Below are 17629 nucleotides of genomic sequence, written 5' to 3'. Positions count from 1 at the left end.
AAAAACTAAAAAAATAAAAATAAAAAAAAAGACCACTGAAAGAGGATGAACATTACATATATAAAATATGTATGTATATGAGAAATTCAAAACTTGATTTTCTCAGAAAAAATGAGTTTGAGATATATAAATCAGCAGGACCGTGATGAGGATCAGTACTGGACATGTGATATATAATGGAACTGGAAATTCCTGTTAGAAAAACTATACCAATGCAGATTGCTACTTTCAACTTCTATTTGTAGGAAAATGTACGTACAAGAATATGAATCTGAGTATGCATCAGAAATGAATACTTGAACACAGGTTGTTTTCTTGGCTTTAATAATTGAAAATGGTAAAAAAAAAACTAGACAATTTGAAGCTGGAAAGGGTATAATTGAAATTGTAAGTGTGTGTGTGTGTGTGTGTGTGTGTGTGTGTGTATAAAAGAGGGGCATGCCTATATCTTGCCCATGTTTCAAGAAGGAGGTTGAGGGAAGGAGAAGGAAAGAAAGAAGGAGCTGATGTAGAAAATGGACCTACCTAATCCATCCCCCAAAATATCAGATAAAAAAGACTTACCTAAACAAATATTTACAGACACAACAAACACCAAGAAATTTAGTGTAAATTTAAGAGAATGGATGAACAAATCATGGCATACATATTCAAAATATTTGAAGCATTAGAAAAAGATATGACATAATACAGTACTAAATTAATAAAACTAGAATTTTTATGCCCAATGATAAAACAAAGAAAATAGGACCAAAGGAGGTAGAAACTATGAATAGACCTAGAAAAGGAGATACAATATTTTCTGTGTTGCTCTATAGTCTAAAAAGCCAAAGGTAAGGAAAGCTCTTCTGTGGACAAGAAGAGAAGGGGTACAGAGGAAAAATCTAGGTGATGTTATAATAAGATTTTTTTTATATTTATTTGAGGGGGAATAGGAGAGGTAGGATCAAATTAGTCAATAGTGTAAAATTCCACAAAGGCATTGAAAAAAATGATTAAAATTAGACAAATAGGCAATTTTTAAGATTTTAGCAGATGGGAAAAGTCAAATTTTATAAGGGGTGCTGAAATAAATAGCAATGAACTGATATCTAATGTAGATTATTCTTTCCAAAAGATGGGCAGAAATAAAAGAACCATGGAATGCAAAAAGACAATGATGGTGGTCAGATCAAAGAAAGGATGATTTAGGAGAAATTTGGGTATATTTAATATGTCAAAATTAAGTTGCTAATGGAAAAGCAAAGCCTTAATGTTGATGATATATGATGAAGAATGGGAGCCAAAAGCACACAACTGAGTAGATCAGTTTTAAAAATAGTATAAACAATGAAAAGATACTAAAACTTTAGCGCAATAGAAAATGTCAGAAAACAAATGGATGAATAAGAGAATTGGTAACCACTCCAAATAAAATAAATCTATAAAACCTTCTGTTCAGAAAGCCATCAGTAAAATTTGGTGTAAATGAAATGTACAAGTATATAGTAAAAGTTAACTGAGCTGCACTACCGCTTGGAATACAAACTTTCATACTTTTTAAGTCCACTTATCAATGGTCAGCTATTAGTTGATAGTATGACATTAAAATTCAAGGACACATAGGGAACTAGGAAAAGAGAATCAGGAGCAGGAGGAGGAATACTTAGGGTCCTGGGTCAGCCACATAGGGGTCAAGCTAGAAAATCATGAAAGATGCAAACATATCGGGGGCCAGACACAGGAGAGCATGGGCTTACAAGTGGGGGTGGGGGGTCACACGTGGGCAGTGAGCTGAGTGGGGGTTAAAGGTCACTTGTCTGGGCATCAGGAGTCTCAAGCCAAAACATCATCCAGTGGCAACACAGGTGTATCTTTTTGCAGATCAGTCTTTTTTTGGTAGTGGCGTGGGAAGCTGCAGAGCACCAAGCCAAGAGGCAGGAATTTCAAGAGTAGAAAAATAGCACATTGCTCTATTGCAAAATTAATACATGTTTTTGGAATGTAGAATTCTATAAATTCAATTTGTGTAAGTGAGAACTGTATTATTTAAATGGAAACAAATGTAGAAAACAGTAGTCCAAAGATAACTCACATGCATACAGATGGCAAAGTCAGCAGCATCTTTTCTCTTACTGCAGCGTGGATGAAGGAAGAAGCATCCAATCCTATTGAGGTAATTAAAGATCTTGCAATTTACTGGAGGCTTCCAATTGGTATTTCCTCCTAAGATTTCAACATTAATGCAAAAATGATAGTCAATTCAGAGAATATTTTTAAATAAATAAAAATCATATCAAAAATTAATATATAAACTCATTTCTTTATGCAAAGGATTACAATTTTAGCTTTGACATATCAATGATATAAACAATAAAACGGTAAATAATAGGATTTCATAAAATTCTTTGTGGGTCAAAATCAAGACATTAAAATAACTTCTCACTGAAGATTGGAGAGATGTAGAGATTTACTTAACAGAATGAAAGAAGATCTGTTAGCCTGAAAATTTAAGGGGTTTATTTTTTAATGTTTCAGTGCTATCACATAAAATGGAATTTTATGTTATAGTTTTATGTCAGAACAAGCAAATGTTATCTAGATTCCCAAATGTAGCTTAAGATAAAAGAAAGACAATGCAAGTTTTGGAGATAGAACTTTGGGTCATCTACTCCAATACTTTCATTACATAGATGAGGAAACTGAGGGAAAGTAAGGCAGTTTGGTAAGAAAGAACCAGGATTTGATTACATATTCTTTTGACTTCCAAATCCAGCACACATTCCACCATAACACTATAGCAGTTGACTCAGAGTCAAGACTAAATTCTAATCCTGGCTTCTCCAATTCGGCAAGTCACATAATCTTTCTAGACTTAGTGTTACCAGTCAATAGTGAGTATTCTCTTTCTTTGCTTCCCTCAAAGGGCTACATATAAAAATGGGCTTACCAAACTAATATGTTATATATAGAATGTAAATTATTAGTAATAGCATCAGTAGTGGTCAATGACCATGATGGATAAGGAAGGAAAAAGATGATCCCAGGGAACCTTATTTGTGCTAAAATTCTTCAGAGCTTTCAGACTCCTGCTAGAAAAATCCACTGGTTTGTCTGTAGCAACATGCCATGGTGCTTCAATTTCTAGTTCTATACTTGATCCTTTTGAGTTCTTCCTACCAACTATAAACTGTTAAGTTCATGCACTAAAGTCAGATTCTCTACTTAGCAAAGTGAGAACTTTAATAATAAGAATAAGCTCCTTAACTTTGGAAAGCATTTCTCTCTACTTCAAGGAAATTACATAGCTTTATATAATCAATAAAAACACATTTAACACTTTAAATTGGGGAATGTGAAATGTGTAGGAAATAATCATTACACAGCATTATTTCAATTATGGAACAGAATTCTATGTCAGAAGGGTTCAAAAGTAGTTGCATTTAAGTGGACTATATTTAAAGATAATATATATATATATATGTATATATATATACATATATATATATGTATACACACACATACACATGCATGTGCATGTATGTATATATCCAGCTTTTATTCTTAACATTACCTTGAAATCCCCAGACAAAGGTTCCCTGATTAAGGAATCCTGGTAGATGACCAAAAAAGTTTGACCAGTTATCAAAATCCACAAAGACTATATGAGTCATGGTTCGCAAGTAATCCAAATCTGGTAACTCAACATCTCCTTCATCTGGTAAAGACACACAGACACGGTCGTTGTCAGTAAGAATTTCGCTAAAATTTCTCAGTGTGAAATTAACACAAAAATATTTAAAAACAGATGCATACACACACAGATGCCCTTTTCCCCTCATCTATCTGAAAAAGAAGTAGTTGTACCATGTAATGACAATTAAATTTTTTAAGTATGTAACATCAGTTAATATGCTGAGTCAGCATAACAAAAAAGTATTACTTTTTTAGAAATGTAATAAAAAGTATTAATTTCTTAATCCCATTCTCATTTTTCCCCTTTCCTTTGTCCTAGGTTCTTAGGGCTTTTAATCCTGCTAAAAGTCTTTGGGGCTGAAAAGATGATTTGTGCCTTTAGTAACACAATGGAAAATACCGTAGGCCTTAGTCAAAGCACTTGGGTTCAAATTCTTACTGTCAATTGCTTCTTTGATAATGGTTTTTACCTGTAAAATGAGATATATGAATGAGATGACTTCTAAGGTCTCTTCCAAATTTAAATCTATAATAGCCTCTGAAAAGCACTTAAGAATGAATGAAAGGAAAAAAACATACATTTGATGGTGGCAGTATGCCACTAGTTCTGCCACTGGGTACAAGAGTTACTGTTATACTTTATCTCTTGCTATTTTATAAATAAGTGCTTGACTAGGAAAAAGACCAAATTCTAAATGCAAGGTGTAGTGGAAGTGACCAGATGGATAGGAAGAGAAGACTCAAAGTGAACTGTATAACAATTCTCACTTGATGTGAGGCTCAAATTACATGTTCTTTTCATTGTGATATTTTTGTTTTATTTTGTAAGGAAAATTGTTTCCTTTTAGATATAATTTTGTATGAACATATACATCATATACAGGTATATGACAGATCCTGGTAATGTGTTAATGTATTTTTGTTATAGTTAAATATTACTTGATATGTGGATACGTGACTGTGTATGAAGAATGAACATGGATTTGTCCTTTTGGTCTATCTACTTACCATTAACAAGTCTTTTTAAATAACTAGTTTTAAATTCAATACAAAAGAAAATTTATTGGCTAAATCCTTTTCCCCATTTTATAAATGTTATACTCAAATATAAATGCCAGTTAGAGGAAAAACTCATGGTTCCCAATGTTTTCTACTTAACCCTTATGGAGTATCAAAAGAAATTTTAATTTTCTGTTTTATACTCAATACTATTGATCCACTGGAAGTTTCATCAATGGGATCAAAACATTTATGATCTTTCTTTGCTAGCTTTTTAATATGCAGGTATACCCTCCAGATTACATGAAAGTAGTTTTTAAAATGACTAAGCATTCTTTAAAGCTAAAACTTGAAACCTAGTCTTAAAAGGTCTTTCAAAAGTCAACTGGTTCATTCTCAAGGGAGGTGAGGGAGGGGGCCGTTGGTTGCTGTTAAAAATGACAGCAATTTGGTGACGCTAGGCGGTGTGGTACATAGAGCACCTGCCCTGTTCAGCCTCAGACACTTAATAATTACCTTGCTGTGACCCAAGGCAAGTTACTTAACTCCAATACCTTAAAAAAATGACAGCAATTCACATTTAACAAAAGAACATCTCCAAATTAACTTCCTTTTCAAAAAATTTGCTGTACCTTATAAGAATCATAATGCTGAGAAGGAAAAATGCCATATGGCATTTTCTCCTTTTAAAAAACTACTATGTACACACTGAAGTTTGGAGAATGACTACGAAAAACCAAGTAAATGGGAGATAATAAAAGAATCCCACATAGTATAACCTGGATGATCTGCTAACCAAAAGCTTTTTCCTCTCTAATTTCTGGTTTTAAAACAGATAGGCTTCACAGGCCTTATATACTCTCATGATTTATCACAGGCCTTATAATTCAATTGAACCATGTATTATAATACTGTCTTATTGGGGATATATTGATTATGCTGTGTGTATGTATTAAATTTCTAAACAATTGAATGAAACTTGAAAAGACATTAAATCATAATTTTAAGGTCATACCTATCTTTTGACAGCCTATGTCATTCTTAGCTTCTGAATCCATGTTTAGTAGTCTATTTGAAGGAGAGTCTGAAATTTTTGGATAGTTTATGGGATGTTTCAGTTTTCTGTCTACACGAGCACCACTGGCAGTAAACTTGAATGAACTTAATTTTTCTGGTCCAAAGTGAGTTATGTTGGATTTTTGGAAGAAGCAATGTTTTGTGTGAAAATGTTGCTGAGCACTCTCAGCATCGTGAAAATTTTTGCTGCAGATACTGCACTTCACAAAGAACTGCTCTTCTTTAAGATTCTCTCCCTTGTGTCGTTTAAGAATATGGGCATTCATGTCTGCTACATTCTGTGCTGTTGCTGAACACCAACAGCAACGAAACCACAGATTACCTTTGTCAAGCAAGATCTGTAGACATCTACTGTGATCTTCCTTCCTGTTTGTTTTGCAGATGTAACTCTCCCGGCAGCCGCATGTTAACAAGTTACTTTTCTCCAATACTGGGAAATCATCCTCATTTTTAATTGATGTTTCAGGTTTTTCTGATACAAACACATAATCTATGCTGTGGACATCCTTATAATGATTCAAAAATGCTTCCTCTACATCAAAAGTCAGATCACAGAGCCCACAGAAATATTTAATTTTTATGTCATTGTCATGTTGGTCTTGACAGTGTCGGTATAATGTCTCTATCTTGTGAAAAGACTTTTTGCAATGGTCACAGCTGTACCTATGAAACTGATGACTTGTTAAACACATACAGTGATGTTTAACACTTTCTTGGGAGTCAAACATATCTTCACAAATTCGGCACTGCCATTTCCCTCGTGGAGGACTTTTTGGAGGGGACTGAATAGTTGAAAGACGACTACTGTTAACAGGGCTACTCATCAATGACTTAGAAGAGGATGGCAAAGGTTCCTCTTCTTCTCCAGCATCTTGCTCGTAAAAATAAGTATGTCCGCGATGATATTCAGTCACATGAGCCATAATAATCTCTTTTCTCCGTAATTCCTTTTTGCATGTCCGACACCAGAAAAGAAAGTTATTTAAATGTGCTCCTCCATGAAAACGACTCATGTGTAAACGCATTACACCTGCATCTTCAGACACCTTCCCACAGACTACACATTTATGGCACATTGTATTTGCTGAGAAAACATGTTTTTCTGCTGCATCTTCACTTAGGAACTTTTGCTGACATTCACAAAACCAGACTGACTTATTTTGCTTTGTACGCACTACACCTTCACTATTTTGATCCTCCAAATTTTTCTTCTTCTTGGGAGTACTGCTGCATGCCTGTGTCCTTGAATCTTTATTGGATAGCGTCCTTTTAAGTGATGAAAATTTTGAATGCTCTAGCAGGAGGCGCAAATCAGAGGGAGATTTACTGCCTCCATTGATATGACAATACATCAAGATGGATTCTTCCATTGAGGCAATGACTCGGACTTTATGTCCTGAATTCTGCTTGTGATAATTGGTACTGCTCTCATCCACAAAGAGTTCATTGCAATTGAGACAATAACCTCTTGCTTTGAATCTCTCTGCAACCTGGGAGACACTCTTCTCAGCTACTGCTACAGGACCAGCATTTCGACAATGGACTCTGAAGTAGACACAAAAGATAAAACATCTCACCACAGTGCAACAAGTACGTAATCAAAGTAACCAATAATTACATTAAAACACCTCAAAATACTTGTTTACATGGCTTATATCTTGCCTGTTTGCCATTACTATGGAAGAGCTCAAAGAGAATGGAGATTTAATAAGACTGACACATAATGGAGAACTGTAAAATAGCATTCAAATGCCATATACACATATACACGTATATGTATACATATATACACACACACACATATGTATGTTTTATAGCTCTCCTACAGTGCATAAACTATTCTTGAATAAATTACTAAATAAGTAAATTTTTCTCAAGTAACAAGATGGTTTATTTTAAAGAACATAGCCTAGAATGATGGTCTGAATAAAGAAAAATTAAACAATACTAATAAGTGTAAAGTTCAAATACAGGGGAAATAGCCAAACAAATTGACGTATGCATGTGTGTGTGATAAATGTGGGTATATAGATAAAAATACAATTCATGTTCCCTAACCATTCATTTTCTAGCAATTTGAATTTTACCTCTCCCATTCCTATTCTAATGATAATGAACTATCAATGATTTTTTTCTGAGACTCTTTTATTTCCTTATATCAGGGATAGAGAACCTTTTTTCTGCCAAGGGTCAATATAATATCATTCAGGGGCTATATAATATGGACAAACATTTAATTAATTCACTCTGAAAAGATTCTAGATTTATTGAATTTTGAGTCCTACCTGCAGTTGCCCTGGAAATGAAAGACCAATACAGTCCCACTGGCTGTAGTTCCTACCTGATACCATTCCCCAATTATTTTTTTATACTGTTAAGCCACTTTCTCCCAACTGAAATAATCTCATTTTATTATATGTCCCCTCTGGTGAGTTTTAATTCAATGTAAATAAGTAAATCACTTTACCTTTATTAATATTTACAAATGTCCATTTCAAACTTTACTTTTCTCTACAAGTCCTATTACAACTCAAAACATTTTTTGCAATGCTTTTCTCACCCCTTTCTTTCAATTGAAATTATCTCATTCTAATAAAAGGTAGATTATCATATATCCCCCCAGGCCAGTTATTTCAATTGAAGTAAACAAACCCCATTTTTCCCCAAAATGTTTGGTCTTCAACCCTTTGAATACTTGCCCAGCTTAAGCTTTCCTCTTTTTTTTTTTAAGTTTTAAATTGCCTTTATCATTATTTGCAAATGTCTGTTCCAACTACAATTCCCATAATACTCCCTATCTTTCTTTTGCTGGACACATTTCCACTTGGACAGTTTACTACTCCAGAACAATTTTGCAATGTTTGCCAAATTTCCTTCCTTTCCTTTTCCATTCTCCCCACAACTTCTTTATGATAAGACTTATCTAATTAAACAGGACTAATATATATATATATGAATTAAACTAACTTCTTTATACATGCAGTTTCATTCACTCTTCTCCCAACTTGCTATATAATATCTATTAGAAGCCATCTTCATTAGTATCAAGCAAGGTTAAAAATGTCTGCTACTTATTACTTGAGTCATGCTTGCCTGAAATGGGCTGTGAGATCCATGTGAGAAAGTAATGTTTTGTGGCAGGCCATGCATTTCACTTGAAAGGGGACTTCTTTACAGAGAGATATCAAAAGTTTCTTTGCAAAAGATGGAAATGGTATAGGACATATTTCCTTGTCATCTATGGAAGAAAAAGACAAAATAAGATACAAATAGAGACACTGATCTTACAGGAATTTGAAGCATTTAACTGAAAAAAGTAACCAATGTTCAAGAAATACAAATACAAAAATAGAGAACCAGGTAGTTTCTTTGCATTCCCAAGAAAACTGAATTTTCCCTAACTTTACAAATACAAAAATAGAGAACCAGGTAGTTTCTTTGCATTCCCAAGAAAACTGAATTTTCCCTAACTTTACAAATACAAAAATAGAGAACCAGGTAGTTTCTTTGCATTCCCAAGAAAACTGAATTTCCCCTAACTTTTAGAGTTCTCAAAATGTTGCATATTGTTAAGCAGGCTGTAATTCTCTTCTAGAGGCTAAGATTCATGAAACACAAAACAATCTTGTGAGAGAATTTTAAAGATCATCAATAAGTCTCAAATCCCAGACACTAAATAAGCTCATGTGACCCTTGGGTATAAGTTAAAAATCTCTGAGTCTCAGGTTCATCATGAGTAAAATGAAAATAAAATTTCCTTAACAGTGAAAAGTACACCTGGCAACATGGATTCAGCGCTAGAGGGCTAAATCTGGCTTTCATCAACAAGAAAAAGTAGGTTTTTATAAAGCAGAATAATATACAGTGGGATAAAATAATGAACTCTTTTACACCTTAGAAACAAGTTTTCCCTTTCTGAGGGTGAGTTTTCTCATTTGTAAAATGTGGGAAAAGGGGGCCCATGCTGGACTAATTTATATCTAAAATTCCTTCCAGTTCTAACATTCTGATAGTTTGTTTAACAAAGCCTCCCTGATCCTGTTCCCTTCCTACACATGTCCATATTTCCTTTGTACATAACTTGGTCCTCAAAAGAAACTTGCTGAACAAAAGTTTTGAAAAAATATAAAAATATAGACATACCACCCAGTTTAAAACTCTGAAGGAAATGATTTTTTCCAGACATATGCCGTAAACATTCATCCTTGTTGCTAAAAAGAAGGAAGCAATTTGGACATGCAAAGCACTGAATAAGCTGGGGAAGAAGATTGGTTTTATGTCCATCAGCTGCAGCTGCCTAAAATAAGACAAAATAGTTTATATGCAACTGAATTGTCAAGTTCAAGGATTTAATATTTAAAAAGCAATTGCATAAAAGTATTTTAGCTTTCTAATTTATACTAAGTATAAGTAAATTTTAGACAAATTTTCATTTATATAACTTGATTTAATCTGAAACGTCCAAAATTTATCAATACATCACCACACTTTGTTAACATTAATTATAGCAACATCTTCATTAGTTATTTGAATTCTAGATACACTGAAAACATGTCAATGTCAGAAAATATCAATTGCTTAACAAAATAAACACTAACATAACTTAACATTTTCTTCCACAAATCAAGTTTGTATTTTAAAGATTCCTCAAAGTAAATATAATAGAATAAAGGTATCTGGTGGGGCGGCTAGGTGATACAGTGGATAAAGCACTGGCCCTGGAGTCAGGAGTACCTGGGTTCAAATCCGGTCTCAGACACTTAATCATCACCTATCTGTGTGGCCTTGGGCAAGCCACTTAACCCCATTTGCCTTGCAAAAAAAAAAAAATTGAAAAAAAAAATAAAGGCATCTGAACAGTGTTACTGTATTCATCAATGTGCGATCTTAAGTCAAAGTCTCTTTCCCTAAATTCTGGGCTTCAGTTTTCTCATTTTTTAAGGTTTTTTTTTTTTTTTTGCAAGGCAATGGGGTTAAGTGGCTTGCCCAAGGCCACACAGATAGGTGATGATTAAGTGTCTGAGACCGGATTTGAACCCAGGTACTCCTGACTCCTGGGCCAGTGCTTAATCCACTGTGCCACCTAGCCACCCCTCAGTTTTCTCATTCTTCTGGAGTTCTCCAAAATCCTTTCTAGCTCTTATGTTCTACTATGAGGATTTAATCACGAGAAACAACTTATTTAAAAAAATAAGCCACCACAGATAAGGGAAACGAAATTTATTCAACAAGGAACAGCCAAGTTTAGCTGCAAGAGTTTTTGAAGGGAGAGTAATGTGATTCAATAATTTTAGAAAAGTAAACATAGATCCAGGTTGTAAAGGGTAATTCAAGTCAGAGTTGATATTTTATCCTTGATGCAACTGCCATTGAAACTTCTGGAGCAAAAAAGACAACTTTAGACATGCACTTTTACGAAGACCAGATTGCAGGAAAGCTCCTAATCCTGTATTTTAGGTATAGATGCTATCATAGTTTATATGTAAACACAGTGCAGGTGTGTTTAGTTTTCTTTTTATTAAATTGAAATTAGTTTAAATTTTTAATGAGGTTACTCATTTAAAATTTTTCCCATTGACACCAAGTAATATTCAAGCCCTAAAACTACATCTATTTGTAGTTGCTTTATCTGCCAGAAGAGGTCACTAGAGTGGTTGCTAGATCTCACTTTTACCAAATATTAAATCAATTTTCATCTGTGGTATCTCTTATTAGCCCAAAAGAAAATGAGCTTATTGCATACACTAATAAGATAGGCATCATAAATTTAGAACCTTAGCTCATTTGGCCATCTTCTTTCAAATACCTTATTTGCAGCCTTTCAATCTTTCTAACTGCATTTAAGATATTAAGAATAATTTAATTAGCTCAAGATGAGAGGCACTAAAAATATTTTATTATTGCCATTGCTATAGGTTTATCTTTGGCGACAAATTATCTTCATTTTTTTCTCCAGAATTATTGCTGCTTCTATTTCCTTTCTATTTTAGAAAGGCCTTCCATACTAAATGCATACTCTACACAAGGTGTTATGTTAATCCTCCTTCCAAGAGATTAATTATAATGTAATGAGGCAAATCTTAGATATATGCAATTATACACATACACATTTGATTCACAAGGTCAGAATAAAATTCTTAAAGAAGAGATCTGAGAGAAGTACACTAGGTTAAGGAATTTATTTTTTTGAGGAGTGGTTTAAAGGAAAGCTTTTTAAGCCTTGAAGAGACCTTCGAAGGACAAGAACAGAGAAATTACATTTATAAAGTAAAATCAATGAAAGGAGAGCTGTGTCGGTAATATTAGGGCTTTACAGAAAAAAACTATAATTCCTAAATCTTTTTTAAAGCAATATCTCAAAAATAATTTTAAAAAGAATAAAAGTATTAATTGAATTATTTTTTATAGTTCAGTCACTTGGCTTTCCCCCCCAACAAGCAGTCTTCTAGAGCTGAAAAGAATTCTGGAGAAATATTCCAACTTCCTTAATTTTATAAGTGAGAAAACTGACCTAGAGTTGGTAAAGAGGCTCAGATTACACAATAGCCAGTGGAAAAAGCTTTTAAAGGTAAAGTGAGGAGGGAAGGGCAATGTGATAAGTCATGAGAAACAAAGCTATGGAGGGAGAATGAAAGGTTGGAAAAATATAAATTCATTTTAGAATGAACTGCCTTGCTGTGATAATTATTTTCAGGAAACCAATGATGGATAAAAAAATCCTTCAGTTAGATATTCCCTTAGTACCCACTCAAGTACTAGTCCTCATAAGAATAATTCAATAGAACTAATCTTGTTAATGAAGCTTACGAGAAGTTTACATAACACATATTGAACTAAATTCTGAATTCCCTTTACCTGCGCTAATGAAAAGGCACAAAACTTCATATTTGTCTTGAGGTTTTGAAGTAGCTAATAAAACGTATACAACTTAATGGATTGCTCTTCCTGAGAAGTAAACCTCCAACCATAAAATTCTGAACCCACATCAACAGTCAATTACTATCACTATCACTTTCTAAAATTAGTTACATATTATCACCAAGTGTTGGGCTGAAATAAAAACCCTAGGGGTAGCTAGGTGGCATAGTGGATAAAGCACTGGCCCTGGAGTCAGGAGTACCTGGGTTAAAATCTGGTCTTAGAATACTTAGTAAATACCTAGCTGTGTGGCCTTGGGCAAGCCACTTAATCCCATTTGCCTTACAAAAACCTAAAAATAAAAAATAAAAAAATAAAAAATAATAAATACCCCAATGTGATAAACCCAATACCTTTTTAACATTTCAAAATTTAGTTTCAAATATGGTTAAATATGGTAAAAACATCATTAACTCACTCACTAATATAGATGTCACTAAAACAGGATAATCAAATCATATCCCCAAATCACATAAAACACAGTAACTTTTTCTCAGAGCAGCCTAAATAAAAGGCACAGAACATTTTTCAAACAAGACCCAAGCAAGCTATACTATGATATGGTAGGGAGAGAATACTTTATTCGTTGTAAAATGAATCCAAGACATCTAGGTCAGGAGGACTGAGTCCTTAGCTCTGCTGCAATCTCTTTCAACTTAGGAAACGTACTTAACCCTCCCCCCATGCCTTCAGTTGATTCACTTACAGATCTGTAATATAAGGGGACTAGAATAGATGATCTCAAGACCCTATCCAACTTAAAGATTCTATGACTAAGATAATGCTCTATAGCTCCTGTTTATTGCTTTTTTTTTAGTTTGCTTTTCTAACTTTCTATAAAAGGTCACAACTTTTTGATGTCTTAAGGCATAAACTTAGAAATTTCTACCTATTCTTTAAAAACAGAATTATAGGGTCCCCCGTATCTTATAAAGGTTCTTACCTTAGCAAAAAGATGATCACTATATTGCTGCTGGGTAGCAAATTTTTTATAACATATTACACATGCAAAGGAATTGGTGAGAGGTCCATGCAGTGTAATTGTTGGATCACATGGAGAATGGTCAAACCTACAAAGTAGCAGAGATTTTATAAGTTTCACATTCAATCATACAAGAAGGATTTAAATACCATGCTAAATGTCTATATTAAGGATGGATATGCATATTAAAATGACAATATTTGCCCTCAAAGAATTTTACCTTTTGAAGGGGGCCTAGCTGAACCAAATCTAAAACTCTACTATAAAGTATAGTAGTCATCAAAATTACCTGGTACTGGTTAAGAAATAAGAGTAATGGACCAGTGAATTAGAACTGGTACAAAAGATAGCCATGGTAAATAACTGTAGTAATCTATTGTTTGACAAACCCAAAGCCAGCTCCTGGGGTAAGAACTCACTATTCTACAAAAACTGTTGGGAAAAATAGAAAATGGTACGGCAAATACTAGGCACAGACTTACATCTCACATGCTATAACAAAATAAGGTCAAAATGGGTACAAGATTGACATAAAAAAAGTGATATCATAGAACAATGAACAGATAAATAAAATATTGGCAAATGGATGATTTTCACCATATTACATTAATAAGTTTTTGCATTAATAAAACTAATGCAGTCAAGCAATTTACAGAGTTCTGATAAAGATCTCATTTCTAAAATAAATAAAAAATTGAATCCCAATTTATAAGGTTATAAAAATCGAAAAATGGTCAAAGGTAGTTTTCAAATGAAGAAATTAGAGCTATATACAATCATGAAAAATGCTCTAAATCAGTAATGATTAGAGAAATGCAAAACTAAAACAACTATAAGGAACAATCTCACTCCTCTCAGATTGGCTAAGATAACATAAAAGGGAAAAAAATGTTGGAGACTGTGGGAAAACTGGGACATTAATGCACTGTTGGTGATGTTGCGAACTAATCCAATCATTCTGGAGAGCAATACAGAACTAACCCAAAGAGCAAAAAAACTGATAACCTTTGACCCAGCAATACTAATACTAGGCCTATACCCAAAAGAAAGCAAAAAAATGAGAAGTCAGAGCAGCTAGGTGGTGCAGTGTGGGACAGCTAGGTATTATAATAGATAGAACACCAGTCCTGGACTCAGGAGGACCTGAGTACAAATTCGGCCTCAGACAATAAATAAATAACAAGTTGGGGGTTCTTGGTTAAAGTCCCCATATGCCTTGCCAAAAAAGAATAAAGTCCACATGTTCAAAAATATTTATAGTAGCTCTTTTTGAAGTGGCAAAGAATCAGAAACTGGGGGATGTCCATCTATTGGGGAACAAGTTGTAGCATATGAATGTTATGGAGCATTATTGCTCTTGAAAAAACCATGAATGATCAGACTCTAGAGAAGCACAGAATGAGGTACACAAACTGATGCTGAAAGAAGGGAGCAGAATCAAGAGAAAGCAGAAACTAACATCGGTGTGAGTTGACCAGCTATGATGGATACAGCATCTCAGCATCTCGCAGCAATTCAGAGATTAAGGACAACCCTGGGCTGTTACGGACAATGTCATCCACATCCAGAGGAGAAAACAAAACAAAACAAGACCTAACAACCCACAGAATTTGAACGGATAATGTTCACTTTTTAAAAACTTTCTATTCCATGATTTTCTTTCTTTATTCTTAGTCCTAATTCCTCATACACAAAATGACTAATATGTAAACATGCTAAACACAAATGAACATGCATTGCAACTTTTAATAGACTGTTCACTGCTGAGGGGAGGGAGGGTAGTAGGGAAATATTTAACTTTTAAATATGCAAATGGATGAATGTTAAACTTTCAAAACATCTAATTAGAAAAATAAAATAGCAATCTAAAGTCTTAAGAAAAAAAGAATCTTACCTTTAAACAATGAGGGAAGGAGAGAAGCAACATGTATAAAAATAAGTCTATATAAATACATCCAAAGTAAATGTAATTTTACTTTTAAATTTCACAGGAGACATACTAAAATGTGACTGGAGGAAGATTAGGAAAAGCTTTTTTCATAGGTAATGGTCTCTGAGATGTTCCCCAAACTAAGTTAACTAATCTATAACAAAAATGGGAAATTTGTAAAAGCGATTTGCTAATTATAAAATTACTTTTCTTATTCAATACTGTTTAGAACTCAATATAAAAATAACATTCAAAATGGTTCAATAGCCTTCCGATTCTTTACCAAGATCAGAGGCATGTGGCATCTTTGGGCTGTTATGACCAAATGTAGAATTTTATATGTAGAATGTTATGACCAATATATAGAATTTCATTCTTATAAAAAATGAATAGAATACTTGGTAGATATTGACAGGATAAATCTAAGTACACAATTCATTAAATTCTCTCCAGATTTCCCTAGGCTTAGTTTATTCCAAATTAGTTCCTGAGTCTGTGGTAAGACACCAGGGACCTGACACAAAGAAGTACTGATTCATCATTTTCCAGTTTCCTCCTACATAACAAGCTCTAGACTAGGAACCCCCTACTCTGAAAGTAAGGAACCTAACAAGTCCATATTGTCAAAGCTCTTTGAGTCTGAGAATCAAGAGAGAGGGAAATAGAGGAAGAGAATGTGGTACCTACATAATTCCCAGAATTTACTGTGCCATTGTCTAGGTGTACAGTATTAAGATTTTAATTAACCCAACTAATGTTAGGTTACTAGAAAGCTACTTTTCAGCCCTGTAAATTGGTAGCAAATGATGGCTCTTTTAAGGATCATATCTTTTATAGTATGGTAGAAACTATATATCCCATACCAAGAAAAGGTCAAAATAAGTGCAGGATTTAGAAATAAAAATAATATCAGCCAATTAGGAGAACAGGGAATCGTTTACCTGTCAGATCCATGGAAAAGGAAGCAGTTTATGACCAAAGAAGAGATAGAGAGCATTATAAAAAACAAAATGGATAATTTTGATTACATTAAATTAAAAAGGTTTTGCACTCGGTCCTGGAGTCAGGAGAATCTGAGTTCAAATGCAACATCAAATACTTAATAATTCCCTACCTGTATGACCTTGGGGTTACCATTATCTTGTCCCCCCCAAAAATAGTTTTACACAAAAATAGTTTTACACAACAAAATCATTGCAAACAGGAATAAAAGGAATGTACTAAATTGGAGAAACAATTTTTACAATTAGTGTTTCTGACAAAGTACTCATTTCTAAAATATATAAAGAAAAGAGTCAAATTTAAAAAAAAAAAGTCATTCCCAATTGATAAATGGTCAAAGAAAATGGAAAGGCAATGATTCTCAGATAAAGAAATCAAAGCTATCTACTGTCATATGAAAAACTGCTCTCAGGGGGAGGCTAGGTGGCGCAGTGGATAAAGCACTGGCCCTGGAGTCAGGAGTACCTGGGTTCAAATCCGGTCTCAGACACTTAATAATTACCTAGCTGTGTGGCCTTGGGCAATCCACTTAACCCCATTTGCAAGATGAAGGAAAGAAGGAAAGAAAGAAAGAGAGAAAGAAAAGAAAAACTGCTCTCAATCATTATTAAAGAAATAAAAATTAAAGCATCTCTTAGGTATGATTTCACCCCTCTCGGATTGGCCAATATGATTTAAAAGGATAATGATCAATATTGGAGGAAAATGATCAATGATCAATATTGTGGGAAAACTGGGATACCAATACATTTATGCTGAAATTGTACAATGATACAACTTTTCTGGAGAGCAATTTGGCATTATGTCCAAAGAGCAATAAGAATGGGCATATCCTTTGATCCAATAAAACCATTACCAGGATCTGTATCCTGAAGAGATCATGAAAAAGGGTAAAAATCCCATAAATAAAAAAATATTCATAGCAGTTCTTTTTGTAGTGGCAAAGAATTGGAAATTGAGGATATGCCCATCAATTGGGGAATGGCTAAACAAATGGTGGTATAATGTTTATGATGGAACACTATTGTTCTATAAGAAATTATGAA

At 33.8% G+C, this 17629-nt stretch overlaps 1 protein-coding gene across 10 annotated transcripts in view; it reads right to left on the bottom strand.

Annotated features, from left to right (window-relative positions):
• Positions 1-17629, bottom strand: part of ZNF451 (zinc finger protein 451) — a 124775-nt gene that overhangs the window by 16945 nt on the left and 90201 nt on the right. For all 10 annotated transcript variants that reach the window (XR_012478591.1, XR_012478590.1, XM_074237275.1 and 7 more), the window contains 6 exons: positions 13613-13739; positions 9895-10048; positions 8845-8989; positions 5690-7296; positions 3554-3697; positions 2075-2205 (listed from right to left, as the gene is read on the bottom strand). Coding sequence is in view for 8 of the 10 variants with exons in the window: in XM_074237275.1 (XP_074093376.1) it covers positions 2075-2205; positions 3554-3697; positions 5690-7296; positions 8845-8989; positions 9895-10048; positions 13613-13739 (2308 nt within the window). In the remaining 2 variants the exon portion in view is untranslated. The remainder of the gene's footprint in view (positions 1-2074; positions 2206-3553; positions 3698-5689; positions 7297-8844; positions 8990-9894; positions 10049-13612; positions 13740-17629) is intronic.

This window comes from Macrotis lagotis, chromosome 5 (genome assembly GCF_037893015.1).
Source record: "Macrotis lagotis isolate mMagLag1 chromosome 5, bilby.v1.9.chrom.fasta, whole genome shotgun sequence".
Classification (NCBI taxonomy): domain Eukaryota; kingdom Metazoa; phylum Chordata; class Mammalia; order Peramelemorphia; family Peramelidae; genus Macrotis; species Macrotis lagotis.
Note: the sequence above shows the minus strand (reverse complement) of the source record. Positions and strands in the feature narration are given on the sequence as shown.